A 17,884-nucleotide genomic window follows, 5' to 3' on the forward strand; every position below is an offset into this window, starting at 1 on the left:
CACACATAATTTTACGTTTTGTTATCACAGTATCAAATTATGAACAAGTTAATTTAACACAACATTTTCAGATTCATATCAATATTTAATAACAAAATAAATTAATACTCGAATATACTAAGCAATTAATAATATAATATCCTTTTAATATACAACAAAAACAAAAGTATATTACATACGTTTCGTTATCATAAAATATTTCCTTTGTCAAATTCAGCTGATTCATTCATTGCGAAAATTTGCAAATTGTAATTTTGCCGAACAAGAAACTCGTGTTGTGTGAGTTTAATTTATGATAAATATGTCTGGAAAAACGGATTTGTTTACCACTCGTATGAGAAAAGCTACGAGGAAAATCCATTCGGTCAGCGATGCCCTAGTTAACGCTAAATTCGCTATTTGTAAGTATCTTTAGCATTCAACGCTTTGATTTGAATTTTCTCTCAGCGTTCATGAATTTGTATCAAATTTAATAAAGTTACATTAACATAACATACATAGGTACTTACATACCTAACTTATATTGGCATGAATTAGGTACTCTTTAAAAATATAATGTTCTACCCTCATCACCTATAAAAAAATTAAAAAACAAAGAAAAAGTGCAAAACATTTTAAATTAAATACTGAGTACCTAAGTGCCCAGTAGTACTTAATTACTAATCTGTTTTTGTGAATTATTGCATTAATTTGAGATTTTATGATTCCAGCTCTTAGAGACGAAACAGTTTGGGGCGGTGGACTCTTCGTGTTCTACCATATATTCGCATTTCTGGAAGATGCCAAGGACCGTTTAAACTTGCCTGATTATAACAGATTGTTCGTGCACAAAACACTTTACAGGTTAGAATTTTATAGTTCCCTTTACCCTACCTACCATAATTTTATTTCTTTCTGTTTTTTATTAGTTTCCAATTTGATCTTATTGCATTCTATTTGTTCACAATGATTACATCCAATCACTGTTTTTCTTGGCCAGCCAATACTCATTTGTTTCTTTTATGTATTTGATCTTGCCGCACTACCTACCTACCGCTTGTGTGTGCTAGAACTCATTAAAGACCTACCAAATTAGATTGAAAATCTTACTATCACATGCACATTGTAATGATGTTTTGATTAAATTATAGAAAATCTGCATTTGAAGCGGACCTGAATCATTACCTTGGTGAGGAATGGCAGTCACTACCCAAGTCGGCCGCTTTGGAGAACTATTTGGAGCACTTGCAAGACCTGGAGAAAGAGAATCCGACGTTGCTCATGGCTTATGTTTACCACCTGTATCTGGGATTGCTGAGCGGTGGCCAGATACTTTCTAAGAAGAGGAAAATGTTCGGTGGAAGTATGTTATTCACTTATATTTAAACAAAAATAGTTAATAATAATTATACTTCTTAGATATTCATTCTAATGAAAATTCTGTCCAATGACTATTGATCAAAACCCATTTGTGTCACTCAGACAAAGATCTTACACAAGTAGTAGATAACCAAGAGCATAATTAATAACCCTTTATTCTTTAACTAACGGCCGCCCGCGACTTCGTACGCGTGGATCCCGTTACCCCCTTCATCTATCTTACGCGGTTTAGATTTTTTTCATACAAATGATTTTTCCCGCTAACTCCTGTTCCCGTGGGAATTTTGCAATATCCTGTTGTAACTAATCTTTAAGTTTACTAAGGTACCTGCATGCCAAATTTCAAGGATTTCATACAAAAGGATTTTCCCGCTAATTCCCGTTCCCGTGGGAATTCCTAAGTTTACTATAACCTGCCCAGGTGTATGAAGAATAATTTCGTTAAAATCCGTCGAGTAGTTTTTGTTTCTATAAGGAACATCAGACAGACAAAAATTTTACTAATTGCATTTTTGGCATCAGTATCGATCACTAATCACCCCCTGATAGTTATTTTGAAAATATATTTCATGTACAGAATTGACCTCTCTACAGATTTATTATAAGTATATATGTAGATTAATGAAGAAGAAAAATCTCAAGAACTTGAGATAGTAAAATACTTTCAAAGTAATAAGTTGCAATGATTCTATTTCAGAAACATCTGAAGAAGCTTACGTTGATAAAGTCACAGACTTTAGTGATGTTGACATCGGCCAGCTCAAGAATGATTTCCGCACAGTCATGAATGAAATATCCGAGAAGATGTCAGACGACGAGCAGCAAGCATTCATTGATGAGAGCAACCAGGTGTTCCTCATGAACAACCTTATTGTCAACTCCGTTGCTGGCCAAAACCAAGTTATACGCACAATGCTGTACAAAGCGTCTGTAGTTTTCTTAGTAGCCTTGGGTGCTGCCATAGCATATAAGATGCATAAGTAAAATGTTAATTTGTAGCTTATAGGTTATATAAGTAGAATGTTAAATTTAAATGATTGTTAATTATTTTATTAGAATTGTGATATTATGTATTTGTTTTCAAGACTGATTATAATTGAATTGCATTGATATTCGATTTTTATTCAAAAGTTCTTGTACGTCTTAGGTATGCAAATACTACTTTAGGAAAAATAAAGGTCATAAGTATTCAATATAAAAATAAATTGATATAATTTATTTATCAAATTCAATCTTACATTACAAATGGCACTTATTTACAGCCTACAATGTCACTAATATACTATCTATGTATACAATATACTATCTATGTATACAATATACTATCTAAGGGTCTCAGCTTAGCGTCGGTAGAGTGGGGGGGTCCATCGCCAAGTCGATTAACTCGTCGATGTCGTCCGTGTTCCAGAACGAAAGCTCCGCCTGCGGATACAAACAATACATTAATGTCGCAGGCAAGTGTTTCTAACGCCCCTTATTGGTCCATCGAATGGACTACACTATGTCCGTAAGGCCATCAGCTCTTTGTGGCATAAAATAATAATAAGACGATTTTTATTGACGTACTGGGGGGAAGGTGGAAATTGTATTTATGCCCCAATATCTTTAATTCAATCCCTCGGCCTAACCCGAATGTCGTTTCTTGGACCAAAACGCCAGAATGCTCCCCTTCGGGCTAGAATACTCTCCTTGGGCCAAAACGCTTCCCCTGGGACCTGAATACTCCCTGTTGGGCTAGATCGCTCTTCCTTGGGCGGGTAGCACGGCTTATCGAATCAGAATGCTCACAATTAGGCTACATAATGCTCCTGATCGGACCAAAATACTCCCCCTCATGCCAGAATGCTCCCCCTAGTGTCAGAATACTCCCCCTCGTGCAGGAATGCTCCCTGTTGTGCTAGAATGTTCCCCTTCGTGCTAGAATAGTACCTGTCGTGTCAAATTGCTCCCTGTTGTGCTAGAATGTTCCCCTTCGTGCCTGAATACTACCTGTCGTGTCAAAATGCTCCCTGTTGTTCCAGTATACTCCCCCTCGGGTCAGAATACTCCTCTCGTGCCAGAATGTCCCCCTCGGGACAGAATACTGCTCTCGTGCCAGAATGTCCCCCTCGGGACAGAATACTCCTCTCGTGCCAGAATGTCCCCCTCGGGCCAGAATACTCCTCTTGTTCCAGAATGTTCTCCTTCTTCATCATCCTATCTTAGAAGTGTATCTATAGCTACTTACATAGACGTATCGAAGGAGATGGGAGAGCAGCTGTCTCTCTCCTGGAAATTTTACGCCTCTGCATTCTACCTTAAGTGTCTTAAGCCTCATAATGCCCTCTGTGGGGACAGAATGCCCCCTCTCTTGCCAGAATGCCTCCACTCCCATCAGTACCTACACCAAGTGGTTGGAACTTTTCTATTACCTACCTTAAGTGTCTAAGCCCTCCCTAGTGCCCTGAGTTAGACTAGAATGCTCCCACTTGGGCTAAAATACTCCCCCTTGGGTTAGAATACCCCTCTCGGGTTAGATTACCCTTTCTCGGGCCAGAATGCTCCCTTTGAGTCAAAACACTCCTTCTAGGACAAGAATACACCCCCTTGCGACGAAATGCTCCCCCACGCGCCAAAATGCTCCCCCTTGCACCAAAACGCAGTAGAACGCTCTCTCTTACGTCAGAATGATCCTCCTTGGGTCACAATGTTCGCTCTCGTGCTAGAATGACGCCTGTTTTGTAGTCTCACCATCATATGCGTGCGCACGGCCTACATTCGTGCCCGAATGCTCTCTGTCGTGCCAGAATGTTCCCATCTCGTGCCAGAATGTTCCCCTTCGTGCCAGAATACCTCCCCAGACTCACCATCCTATGTGTATCCGCGCACGGCCTACAATGTAGCCTGGCGTCTCTACACTCGCAGCGCGCGGGGCGGCAGGCGGCGGCCGTGAGGGCGGCGCGCGCGCGCTACTGTTGAGAAGCGCCGCGCCGTGCCGCGGGAGATAATACAGTTTCATAGACGTACCGAGGGAGATAGGAGAACAGCTGTCTCCCTCCTGGACATTTTACGCCCCTGCATCCTACCTTAAAACTGTCTTGAGTGCCGTCAGTTAGACCAGACTGCTCCCACCTGAGCTTAAATACTCCACCTCGGGAAAGAATGCCCCCTCTCTTGCCAGAATGACACCTTCAGGCCAGAATGCCCCCTTCCATCAGTACACCAAGTGGGAGGGACTATTCGATTACCTACCTTAGAAGTGTCTAAACCCCCCCTAGGGCCCCCCGTTAGATCAGGATGCTCCCACCTGAGCTAAAATACTCCCCCTTGGATTAGAATGCCCCTCTCGGGCTAGATTACCCTTTCTCGGGCCAGAATGCTCCCCTTTTAGTCAAAACACTCTTCCTTTGGTCAGAACACTCCTCCTTGGGTCAGAACACTCCTCCTTGGGTCAAAACAGAACACTCCTTCTAGGAGCAGAATACTCCCCCTTGCGCCAAAATACTCCCCCTTACGCCAAAATACTCCCCCACGCACCAAAATGCTCCCACGCGCCAAATTACTCCTTGCACCAAAACGCAGTAGAACGCTCTCTCAGAATGATCATCCTTGCGTCATAATGCTCGGTTTTGGGCTATAATAATGTGTGTTTTGTAGTCTTACCATCCTATGCGTGTCGGCGCACGGCCTACAATGTAGCCTGGCGTCTCTACACTCGCAGCGCGCGGGGCGGCAGGCGGCGGCCGTGAGGGCGGCGCGCGCCCGCTACTGTTGAGAAGCGCCGCGCCGTGCCGCGGGAGATAATACAGCTAGTGTCATTGACGTACCGAGGGAGATGGGAGAACAGCTGTCTCTCTCCTGGAAATTTTACGCCTCTGCATGCTACTTTAAAAACTGTCTAAGCCCCCTAATGCCCTGTATTGGGACAGAATGCTCACCTCAGTCCAGAATACTCCCTCTCGTGCCAGAATGCTCCCCTCCCATTAGTACACCAAGTGGGAGGGGAGCACCACCTACCTTAGAAGTGTCTAAGCCCCCCTCCTAGTGTCCTCACTTAGACCAGAATGCTTCCCACCTGTGCTAAAATACTCCCCCTCGGGCTAGATTACCCCTTTTCAGGTCAGAATGCTCCTCTTAGAATCAACACACTCCTCCTTGGCTCAGAACACTCCTCTTTGGGTCAGAACACTCCTCCTTGGGTCAGAACATTCCTCCTTGGGTCAAAACAGAACACTCCTTCTAGGAGCAGAATACTCCCCCTTGCGCCAAAATACTTCCCCACGCACCAAAATACTCTTCTTTGCACCAAAACGCAGTAGAATGTTCTCTTGGGCTAGAATGCTCGCTCTCGTGCTAGAATGCCCTCTTTCCCGGACTCACCATCCTATGCGTGTCGGCGCACGGCCTACAATGTAGCCTTGCGTCTCTACACTCGCAGCGCGCGGGGCGGCAGGCGGCGGCCGTGAGGGCGGCGCGCGCCCGCTACTGTCGAGAAGCGCCGCGCCGTGCCGCGGGAGATAATACAGCTAGTGTCATTGACGTACCGAGGGAGATGGGGGAGCAGCTGTCTCCTTCCTGGACATTTTACGCCTCTGCATGCTACCTTAAGAACTGTCTAGGCCCCCTAATGCCCTCTGTTGGGACAGTATGCTCATCTCGGGCAAAAAAGCACCCTCTCTAGCCAGAATGACACCTTCCAGAATGCCCCCTTCCATCAGTACAGCAAGTGGGAGGGACTATTCTGTAACCTACCTTAGAAATGTCTAAGCCCCCCCTAGGGCCCTCAGTTAGACCAGAATGCTCCCACCTGTGCTTAAATACTCGCCCACGGTTTAGAATGCCCCACTCGAGCTAGATTACCCCTTTTCGAGCCAGAATGCTCTTAGTCAAAACACTCCTCCTTGGGTCAGAACACTCCTTCTAGGACAAGAATACTCCATCTGGCGCCAAAACGCTCCCCCTGGCGCCAAAATGCTCCCCCACGCACCAAAATGCTCCCACGCGCCAAATTACTCCTTGCACCAAAACGCAGTAGAACGCTCTCTCAGAATGATCCTCCTTGCGTCATAATGCTCGGTTTTGGGCTATAATAATGTGTGTTTTGTAGTCTCACCATTCTATGCGTGTCGGCGCACGGCCTACAATGTAGCCTGGCGTCTCTACACTCGCAGCGCGCGGGGCGGCAGGCGGCGGCCGTGAGGGCGGCGCGCGCGCCTGCTACTGTTGAAAAGCGCCGCGCCGTGCCGCGGTCGCTTTGCAGCTTGGCACCCGCGAATATCGTGCCTGGGAGTGTACACGATAAAGGTTATTGAAAATGAAAATGATATTTATTTAGTCCAAAAATATTACAGTACGTGATCTGGTTACTGCTACATTCAGATATTAGTGTTCTCTTTAGTCTTTAAGATGTTGTTATTATGTTTGTTGTTACCTAACTGTTAATTACGTAATAAGGTATAAACCTGTGTAATTAAAATAAATAAATAAATAAAATAAAATTATATTGTTAGATATGTGTGTACCCTCTGCTAAAATACAATTAAAATTTTCACCCAAAGTGGCCAACTATTCCAATGTAACAAAGACGTGTTGCGAACTTATTGACTACTTTGGGATTGGGTTTCACGACCTACTATTTGATGCTGATTGCGCATCAGGCAAGATACAATGGCGTCTTATCTCGTTGTAATACAGGCTGTTTTGCAACAATAATAGTCTGATGTGAAATGAGAATAGTCGACCTTCGAAGAATTAAATTATCCATGATAAAACCAGAGACTAACACCTCTCGTCTACATTTTTTTAATGCATAACAAGGCAGGTATTTGACCACATTCGCACCTGATGTTGAGTGGGATGCAGTCTAGGATGGTACATATCTGCCCCTGTAAGTGCCTATTCACTCTCGCCTTGAAAAGGCCCGGATTATAGTCTTCGGGAAAGACAGCAGCAGGCAACGAATTCCAGTCCCTTGCTTTCCAGTACCTTTGTGACCCTGTATAGTTAGGATTCCATATACGTACACCTTGTCCGTCAATAAATCTAACCACTGAAGGCATAAAATTCATCATCATTATTTCAGCCGTAGGACGTCTACTGCTGAACATAGGCCTCCCCCAGAAACTTCCATACTGACCGGCTGGTAGGCATAAAATTATTCAAAACAAAATAATCATTATTTTGTCTACTTTATCGCAATCCAGTGTAAAATCGATAAGACTAAAGCTTGGTCCGTGAGCACGTAGAATTTTGTCCAATGACCCCAAGCTACCCATCCTTATCGCTCGAGCGTAATTATGTTGCTGTCGCGCTCGCACACTCACTGCGGGTGCGCGTCGCAAAGTCGCGACAGCAATACAGGGTGTTGATTTCAATACCCGCCATATTTAGGGAGTAGATTAAGTAGCTTATTCTGATCACGAATCAGCAAAAAAACTGACTTCCAAATTTTTTATTTTTATTTTTTAAATATCTACGATTTCCATAATCGACCACTACTGTGCAGAATAGTCCCCCAACGCAAACGGCGCGCGGCGCTCACCCGGTGACCCGGGCAAGCGCTGCGCCCCCCGTCCCGCGCCCCACTACCCGCGCTCGCCCATGAGTCAGTCAACTATCAGCCACAATCAGCTGTGAGTTCAAAGACGACTACTGGACAGAGCTTAATCCAAATCTACCCTAAAAATGTAATGAGTAAATTAGTTACTTACACCTTATCATGTTACGAGTTTATTTGTTGTTCTAAAAATTAATTAATTAAGTACTCTTTAATTAATAAAAAAAACCTTTTACACGAATTTGCTTCCTTCCGCAAAATAATTTTTTTTACAGAACCTACATTATTATTATTTTTTAATTAAACCATGCTTTTATGTGTGTGATAAGCTTGTACCTACTTATCATTCAAAAGTACTGTAAACAGATGACAATAATGCTCTTTCATACAGGTTCGTTATTCCTTACATTTCCAGCTCTCTACCTTAATAACTTTTACGTCTTTACGATAGTAATTATTAAAATAAAACTTAACTTACTTAATACCGCAAACTGAACACCTAGAAATAACACACTGGCAAACTCTTGTTCCTTCACTTTCGATAGGAGATAAGACAAGATTTTGTTTTTAAACTCGATTGATTTCAGTACCTAAACAAAATTTCATATCTTAAAAGAAAATTTCATATCTTTCATTTGGAGCGGTGACTTGTAATTGAATACAATAATACCACCGCCTTGCGCGCGGCACGGACATCGGGCTCGCACGGAATAGGTACTTCCCCATCTTCGTGTTTCGGGCGTCATCGGGCGGCCGGCGCTCAATCGTGGATCATCGATTTTCTCTGTTCATCAGTCCGATTTTGCTATCCACGCAGAGAGGCCGCGCGCACGCTCCGCGAAATCTAGCTCGTATTTAGAATACCTAGTACTCAATCGCTATTTTCTTATTTCTTGCCTTGTAACTTCAACTTTTCTCTTCCTCTCTGCTTGATAACTGTTTTCTAGTACTTATTACTTCCTACTACCGTAATAACGTAATTTCATTTCTATCGGCGTTTAATTTAAATACCCTGAACGAATGTTAGTTAGGTTCAGGTTAGACTTCCATTCTTCATAACTTACATAAAATAATTCATCATCATGTTCGGGATTATTTTAAATGAATGTAATTTCATTACACGAAATAACTACCAAAATTTATTGATATTCTTATCGTTTTAATAATAACGATTAGTAATTAAAGATCTACAAATCATTTGCATTTGAGTGTTTTGAAAGCTTGCTTTAAGAGCATTAATGATAGGACGAATCTTTAGTTCACAAAGATTAAACAAAGTATTTTTCCCGCCGCTTTTACATTCTCATTCGTTGATAGACTTCCTGTACTAAACTGACGAAATTAAACTTTTCTGATGTTAAAAATTACGTAAAGTAGTTGAAAATGAAGAATAACGATAACTACCGATTCACGACGACATTCGATGGACGTATTTCATCGAATGCACTTTTCTAATTGCAAATTTGCGATTTTTGATTGTTTTCTCGTGCGGTTTTGAGTATTTAGTGTGTGAAAGTGTGATAGTGAGTGTAATAATAGTGAGTGAGTGTTAGGAAGATGCCAAACCATACGTACAGTGCTCGTGAGTACGTAAACATGGTTTACTGTTACGGGAGGGCACGTGGAAACGCATCTGAAGTCGCATCGGTGAGTAGGTACCTAGTTCTAAACTTAAAGGAATGTGTTTTTTTTAATGTAGGGAGTAAATAATCTGGTAATTTTGTGTACAAAATACTCCCGCGATTGCGGTAGGTAGTGGCGGAAAGCGCGTAGGTACGCTCCAATACACACACACACACACACACACATAGGAAACAGCAAACTAATTTAAAACGAACTTTAACTTTAGTTAGTCAAACAAAAATACCTATTTACACTACCTATTTTACGTGGCTTCCTTCAGTAGACTATCAGACATGATAAGCGAGCGATCCGCGTAGCTCGATGGGTGCCGCAGTTGAACCGTATTGCAGTATTACGAGCCACAGTACAGTTGATGTCACACGGAAAATATTCGCTAAAAATTCTACTTTAGTTTGTAATTTTTTTTTGGTGGATAATGCGTTTATATAAGTCATAATAGATCACCTAAATAAATATGGCGAGGATTGAAATCAACACCCTGTATAATTACGCGCGAGCGTTAAGGATGGGTAGCTTATGGTCATTGGACAAAAGTCTACGTGCTTACGGACCAGGCTTTAGCTGTAGTACACCATAGATAGCGCAGTATTGAGTAAACTCACCGTTAGTCTCCATAGCGAGGGACGTACAAAGTCCTAGCTTCTCCTTGGGCAGCTTGACTTGCTTCCGTAAGCCCGCGTCGCCCACCAAACGCTCGTAGTCTTTGTTGGTATACGCTAGCATGCTGTCCACGCCTGCGACAATCAACAATGTATTAATTACATTTGCCGTCAAATAATAAAAAATCGGGAGAAACGGAGACACATTTTGAGATCTATAAAGAACTTTAATCAAGGACGAGTACTTTGCTAATCAATTCCCTCGCGTCAGTCAAAGTGATTCATGGCTAATGGCCATATGGCAAATGTGTGACTCAGACCAGGCCTGTTCATCTCCGCGAGTTTACAACGAAAACAAACACGCACGATGGCCCACCTACAGGATACTATTCGACAAGGCCTCACATACGAGCGAACATGGACTCACGCACGCGTATTCTTGTGTATGATGGAAGAAAATAAAGAAAATGGTGTTCTAAATACCTGTAGTATTTAACTGCCTAAATAATAATAAAAACACAGAATGTACTTTTTTAAGTTGCCTCAAGACACTGAGAGGTAAATAAGTAGGTAGTTAATATGTACATGATTGTGTTGATATAATTCATGCTAAATCATGCATTTCCTCCGCCATTTTCCGCAGTTTGGCACCTCACGTCACATAATTTTACCGAAGTCAGCCCTATAGCTTCGGCGCAGTGCCGATCACAGACGTTTGTCAACAGAATGGTGCTTGACTCTTGATACAGGCTAAATTACACCATATTGTTAATGACATTGAGCATACATTTTTTTAAATACCTTCGCGAAATAAAACTTCTGTACGTAGTACTTATTATTATTCTGTGCTCAGACGTCGTGTCCATTTTTGACACAACTGTCGTGTCATGGATCTCGAGTGTCAAGCATCAGTCTAATTTTCTAAAATATAGGTCGCGCAACAAATTTTGAAGCGTTGATGTAATATTTGAATACAGAATACAAACCACAATACACGTTCTATGTTCAAATATAGAAAACGGAAACACGGTAATACTATCATACAGTATTGTAACTTCATATAAACGGAAGAAACGCGAGCTTTCCTTCGAAATTCAAATCTCGGTATGCGCTCGACATGCAAAAGTCGGGGGTGTCACGAATCTGCCACAGTAATAAAGGGACGATGTGTTGTTTTATAAACAGTAAGCGCTCTTTTTTTTATAATAATAATTACAAGTACCTATTTATACAGGGTGTTAGGTAAATGGGTTTATAAGCCGACACTAGCCCATGTTAACATTAAATGGTATGGTGAAGTCAGTGATATCATTATTTTAATTTTTTTAATTTTCATACAAAATAAAATTTATAAAATCAGATTTGTATGAAAATTAAAATTATTAAAATTATTAATTATGATATCAATTTTCTGACTTCACCATACCATTTATATTTGGGCTAGTGTCGGCATAAAAACTCATTTACCTAACACCCTGTATAATAATCAAGCATTTTGTTCGCCTCAGTAGAGGCGCGCATACATTTTACGGTCGCAAAATAACATTTGTTACTAAATCTTAACACAAATATATTTGTTTAATTAAATCCTAAACAACATGCATTTTTATCCTATTTCATTCACAAAGTATTTGGTTTGTCAAAATATAATCACAAAATACATTTACAAAACTAGATAGAAATTCCAAGTAGGCAGATGTAATGAAAGTAGGGTCTGCAGGTGGGCAGCCCTATCGCAAGTTGTCATACCGTGACGTTCCGCGCGGCTGTTGACATTTATTTTAAAAATATGGTCGAGTTGGAATACTGTATAATAGTATTACCGTGACGGAAAGCTCTTGTCAGTTCGTATGCTTGTTGATGCCCTCAACTCTCGTTCAGCGACCTATACTTGCGAGAAAAATGTACACGACTACACGTACATGTCAAAGAGTATTAAATTGTGCTTACCGAACAAGTACTTGGCAGCGCGTTTCTTGGACAGCATGAAGTCCTCGTCCATGAGTATATGCAGCGTCACAGAGTTCTCCATCAGGTTGTGAGAGATCGTCGAGTAGTCCAGCTGTGGGTATAGAGATAGCAATGGTTAAAAATTTTGCCTCCGCTGGGAATAGAATCTGGGACCTCTGGGTCTGAGTCAGTCAGTCTGTCAAAGTTAAACTCTAGTTAAATAAAATTGTCTTGTCTTCCTGAGTCTTGTCCCATAAAAAATGACATTTAATATGGAAGTTAAATTTTAGACTAGTTTCATACCAGATATAACTTTTTTGTACTGCACGCGACGAGTGCTTGTCGCAGACTGGTGGGGTTACTCCGAAAACCGTTATCCAAAGTTTTGAATATCACGATCCCTCTCACACAAAGCGACATGTCAGCATGAGCGACGGTGACAGATGTCTGTAGTATACTCACGGCCATGTGTTGCTCGCGGCAGGCGCAAAACGAAGGATGGCGAGCTCTTTCAATGCTTCCCCGACGTGTCTGGAAGACTTAGCGCTGGGTCGCACCAGATTACGTGACTTCCAAGGTTCTTAAGTACTATCCCTTTGACGAGGATCTCAGACAGGCTGCTGCAGGGAATCCAGCTGGATATTTCTATGGTGTTATGGTGTATCGTTCGTTCGTTCGTTTCAGCCGAATGACGTCCACTGCTAGACAAAGGCCTCCTCCAAGGTTTTCCACAATGAACGGTCCTGCGCTGCCCGCATTCAGGCTCTTCCCGCGACCTTCACCAGATAGTCGGTCCACCTAGTAGGAGGCCTGCTCATACTACGTCTTCCAGCCCGTGGTCGCCACTCGAGAGATTTTCTGCCCCAACGGCCATCGTCTCTACGAGCTATGTGCCCTGGCCACTGCCACTTGATTTTAGCAATAAAATTCTGCGAGCTTTGTCGGTCACTTTGGTTCTCCTGCGGATCTCCTCATTTCTGATTCGATTCAATTCGTTATGGTGTATACTCACGGCCATATGTTGCTCGCGGCAGGCGCTACAGGGTAATAGCACGAATGTGCGCGGCGCGGCGGGCCGCAGCGGCAGGCGAGCGGCGAAGCTTAGAGCAGCGAATACGTCCGCACGCGACGAGCGGTTAACGCAGACTGGCGGGAGTGCTCCGAAGTTTTGAATGTTGCTACATATTATTATATAACGTCACTGCTGTCATCATTGCTGTCGCGAGCAATGTGTTCTGCTTTTAAGCATATTGCTGCGACACTGGCCCCGCCCCCTTTTCACATCTCCCTTTAGTTTCTGTGATCTGTGATGTGTACTCACAGCCATATGTTGCTCGCGGCAGGCGCTACAGGGTAGTAGTACGAAGGTGCGCGGCGCGGCGGGCCGCAGCGGCAGACGAGCGGCGAAGCTTAAAGCCGCGAATACGTCTGCACGCGACGAGCGGTTGCCCCGGACTAGATCAGCTTTGTCTGGAGAAAGAAATTCAAGTTATTAATAGCAATGAATCAATAGATGGGACAATAGCCCAGTAGTATTCTTCACTCGCCGAGGGTCGGTAGTTCAAATCCATACAACAACAAAATACAACAAAAAATGACACATGGCATTAAGCTCGCCTGTTGTACCGATATTTACTATGTGTGTGCAATAAAGATTTTAAATAAACAAATAAATAAACAATTTCTTGATAGATAGGAATTGCAAAAAATTCTTGATAGGGTAATCAGGTAATCACTCTGCCATGAAGTTCTAGCAGAGAAGGATGGAACTACCCACTCTTCTCTTGGATATCGTGGAGGCCTGAGGAGGCCAAAAAGACTGATTCCTCAATCAGTCATTTTGGCCTAGGCACTGTAAGCAAAATCCTGTATTTGATTTGAAAAATCGGAGAGGGTTGGAGACTAAATATTATTATAACCTGATGACTCTCCCGACTTTGATTTACTACATGCAACAAAAAGGTAGCATTTCCTCACCTACTTTTCCTACCTCTATCCTCTATAAAAACATCATAATTGAAAGAAAGAATGTAACATTTATTGACATCACAAAAGACAAAAGAAGTAAATAAAAAAAAAAGCAAATAAGACAGAGGTGACACGTCATAAAGCATATGATGGAAGAGAAAGTAAACTGAGCAGTGCCATCCTGTCGCACAGCGATGCCCATCGCAATGGGACCCCACTCAGCATATGCCGTGGCCCCCGGTGAGGATTCCTGGCAGGAATCCTCAGTGAAGGCCACGACGTTGGTTTTCAGTTGTTACGACACTTTTTGATGGATTCTTTAAAGGTTGGAAAAAAAGCCACTTACCAATATTGAGTGCGTCGAAGTGGTTAGCAATGTCCATGGAGTTGGTGAACAGTATGTTGTTGACGTACAGCGCGCGCGGCGACTGGTATATGCCGCGTCCGCCGTAGCCCACCACTGCGTATCTGGAAAAAATAATAAACAATTTAAGCCAGGGTTCGAGGATATATATCAAGGGATATATATCAAGATATATATCGGATATATATCCGATATATATCAAGCCGGTTTTGATGATATACAGTGTGAGTCACGTTAAAGTGTACATATGAAAATAGATGAAACTAGACCTATTTTTATCGACAAAAAAGAGGTCAAAAAATTTTTGAGTTTTTTTTTAATTTTTTATAGAATTTTTTTTCTTCCAATTACTTATTATAAAGAAAACGTAATAANCGAACCCTGATTTAAGCATTAACCACACCAACGCGTGCATATCGCCATCGCCGGCGCGATCAAAGGCCAATAACAAGTCGCATGAACTGTCATAGGTCGTTCCATAGAGTAACTTGTATACAGGGTGTTAGGTAAGTGGGTATATGAGCCGACACTAGCCCATGTTAACATGGTCATATAAATGGAATGGTGAAGTCAGAAAATTTATATCTTCATTTTAATTATTTTAATTTTCATACAAATCGGATTTTATAAAATTTATTTTGTATGAAAATTAAAAAAAATAAAATCATGATATCAAATATCGGATTTCACCATACCATTTATATGACCATGTTAACATGGGCTAGTGTCGGCTCATATACCCATTTACCTAACACCCTGTATATGAGTCGTTCGTTCGTTCGATCGGTCGATCGTTGGTGTGGTTGAAGCATTAGCGAAAATATTACGCAAATACCGTTTTTGCAATGCGATAGTATGCGTTTTTATTATATCGGAAATTAAAGTAAAAATCGGTATAGTGATCAAACAATAAAGAATTGATTTAAAAGTAAGTGACGTAGGAACGGGATTTATTTTTCGAGTTGTGTTTGAATTCGACTTTGTTAAAAACCTAATATAAAATTTCATCAGACTATAGAGGTACACTTTTCTTGCAAAATTGGTCCTAAATTTGCATACAAAAAATTGTCACTTCACCAATAAAAGCTACGGTATTTACGTTCACCAGGTGGCACCACTGTAGATTAAGGGCACTTTCAAGTTTCATAATTTAATAAATAAATCCAATAAATGGCGCCAACTAGTAAACGCAAGCGCAAATACGGTAGCTCTCAAATTGTTATTATGCTACATAGTATTAAAGTCCTTATTACCTGTTGTCAGTGATGCCACTTCCCTGCAGCCTGCTGTCGAACGCCTCGATAAACAACTCGATGTTTTTGCGTTTGCGCAGATTCTTGTTGCACACTTGCGCTTCGACTATGAACACTATGTCGGTGGAGTTAGGCGGGTTTTGCATTGTATAGAAGGAGCCTTCTTCGATGATATCGCCGCTGGGCGTGGTGCACCTGTGGATGGGAACAATACTTTAAAGAGGATGAGAGGTGATGACAGGAGTACATGTTTTTGATAAATAAATCTTTGGAAAAAGTTAAGTAATAAAACTTGTTAAAATTCATCATCGTCATCATTAGGTTATTAAGCACCAAGTCAAAAAAAAATTATTTTATTTTTATTTTGTGTGGTTGTAAATAATAATGTAGGCTTTAAATAAGAAAACACGAAAATATACCTCTCCCATAAATTCAATTAGATGCACGTTTTACTTCACTTGATTTGTCATTTGGCTACTATAAGATTTCCATTAAAGTAAAAAATCGCCACAAGACAGATATTTAACATCCAATGGCCATTATTAGTTTTTCTTAGAATATCTTTTGGCCTGACAAATGCTTCTGCAATTTTTTAGAACACAATTCATTTGGCGTTAGGTAATATGCGTCACTAAGAAGCTTTAGTATACTTGGATGACATTACTATCCCGTCTCAAATAATGCAGCATCATAGTGAGCTGGCGAGAGACTCCTACGTAAATATGTAGGATCTTGAGCGAGAAAGTAACTAAAGTTAGTCGTTGCTCTGCGTCAGTGGACAGCAGGCAGTTCGCTTTTTGGACCATATAATATGTAAAATAAAGATTCTACACTAAAATTATAAAAAGGGAAGATTTTATTGTTTGTTTGAATTGAATAGGCTTCGAAACTACTAAACCGATTTGAAAAATTCTTTCAAAAAGTTAGTTAAAAAACTTCGATAGTGTACTGTTTTTGTCACGGCCTTTTTCGCAATTGACATCATGTCAGACACTAATTGACCGAATTTCGCCGAGCCAGCTATTGTCAAATAGGACACGTTCCGAAATATTAATATAGCGATTTTATAGATAAGTTGACACAACTTTTTGCTGACGGTACGAAGTTCGCCGGTCAGCTATAAACTAAAGGCTGTGTACTCACTGAACGCAGTGGTCGGGGATGTGCGTGGGCACGTGTTGCTGCTCGCACAGCTGTAAGTAAGCGCTGGCGAGTGCGCACGCGTCGACGCCGCTCGCACATTCCTGGTAGAACGGCGCGGCGCTGATCTGAGGAGAATAAAATACCACTTAAGCGATGGTGTTGACATCATACGAGAATCTTAACTGACCAGTTTCCTTAGATTTATTATTTAGAAAAAAACTCAAATCAAAACTTTTTTATTTTATTTGTTTTTTTTTAAATACAGTTGTCACTTTGCTATTTTGTGAAAAGGTTCGTATGATCAACGCTTCTGGTTTTTATCAGCTCCAAATCTACCTTCTTGGCCGGGAAATATTTTATTCAATTTTCAGAATTTCGTATTTAGTTCGCATCTATTTAACACCTATTGTATATTTTACACACAATGTACCTTGATCACTTGCAAATTATAGCATTCATTTTGTTTGTTTACAAGGCTTTAAGTTTTATAATATGCAGTAAAACACAACTTCAAAGATTTTTAAGAAGTCACAATTATTGAATCAAAGTGCTTAGATCTTTACTAAAACTAATTCACCAAATTATCATAACCTCAGAAGATCAAAGACCACTTACCAAGGGTAGGTGAGATAAAGGAGATTTTCACAAATAGGTGTCGTTTCCTCTCTGTCACATGACGAGTAGATGAGGCTCAGAGTGGCTTTACTCACCCTTGTGCGAGTGAGACGGAAGATATAAGTGCACTTACCAGAGAGAAGCAAGGGTGCAGAGGCGACACTTTAAACTGTGACTGAAGTGACTGTCATCTGCCTCTAGTTTTGTGCGAGTGAGACGGAAGATTTAAGAAACTTACCACTGAGAAGCAAAGATGTAGCGGCTTGACTTTATACTGTGACTGAAGTGACTGTCTTCTGCCTCTAGTCTTGTGCGAGTGAGACGGAAGATATAAGTACACTTACCACAGAGAAGCAAGGGTGCAGCGGCGATACTTTATTCTGGAAGAACTTCTCGCACTGAGTACCATTTCCTCTCTCAGATACATGAGGAGTTGATGAGGCTACAGCGGGCT

General features: G+C 41.4%; 2 protein-coding genes across 10 annotated transcripts in view; one reads left to right on the forward strand and one right to left on the reverse strand.

The window, feature by feature from the left end:
* Positions 1-206: 206 nt before the first annotated feature.
* Ho (Heme oxygenase) lies at positions 207-2,469 on the forward strand. The gene is made up of 4 exons (XM_028302987.1): positions 207-401; positions 711-843; positions 1,131-1,342; positions 2,057-2,469. Exons 1-4 carry the CDS (start codon positions 293-295, stop codon positions 2,341-2,343), a joined length of 741 nt encoding a protein of 246 aa, XP_028158788.1. The 5' UTR covers positions 207-292; the 3' UTR covers positions 2,344-2,469.
* Positions 2,470-2,547: 78 nt separating this feature from the next.
* Apoltp (Apolipoprotein lipid transfer particle) overlaps positions 2,548-17,884 on the reverse strand; it is an 80,960-nt gene continuing 65,623 nt past the window's right edge. For 5 of the 9 annotated variants that reach the window (XM_028302977.1, XM_028302976.1, XM_028302981.1 and 2 more), the window contains 8 exons: positions 16,816-16,940; positions 15,673-15,885; positions 14,402-14,523; positions 13,409-13,557; positions 12,088-12,199; positions 10,141-10,272; positions 6,452-6,621; positions 2,548-2,781 (listed from right to left, as the gene is read on the reverse strand). In XM_028302977.1, the coding sequence (XP_028158778.1) occupies positions 2,695-2,781; positions 6,452-6,621; positions 10,141-10,272; positions 12,088-12,199; positions 13,409-13,557; positions 14,402-14,523; positions 15,673-15,885; positions 16,816-16,940 (1,110 nt within the window). In that variant the 3' untranslated portion in view covers positions 2,548-2,694. Of the gene's footprint in view, positions 2,782-6,451; positions 6,622-10,140; positions 10,273-12,087; positions 12,200-13,408; positions 13,558-14,401; positions 14,524-15,672; positions 15,886-16,815; positions 16,941-17,884 lie in introns of those variants that run through there. The other 4 variants (XM_028302983.1, XM_028302984.1, XM_028302986.1 and 1 more) reach the window with 3 other exon arrangements.

The sequence above is a fragment of the Ostrinia furnacalis genome, unplaced genomic scaffold (assembly GCF_004193835.3).
Source record: "Ostrinia furnacalis isolate ACB-3 unplaced genomic scaffold, ASM419383v2 OfSCF1172, whole genome shotgun sequence".
Taxonomy (NCBI): domain Eukaryota; kingdom Metazoa; phylum Arthropoda; class Insecta; order Lepidoptera; family Crambidae; genus Ostrinia; species Ostrinia furnacalis.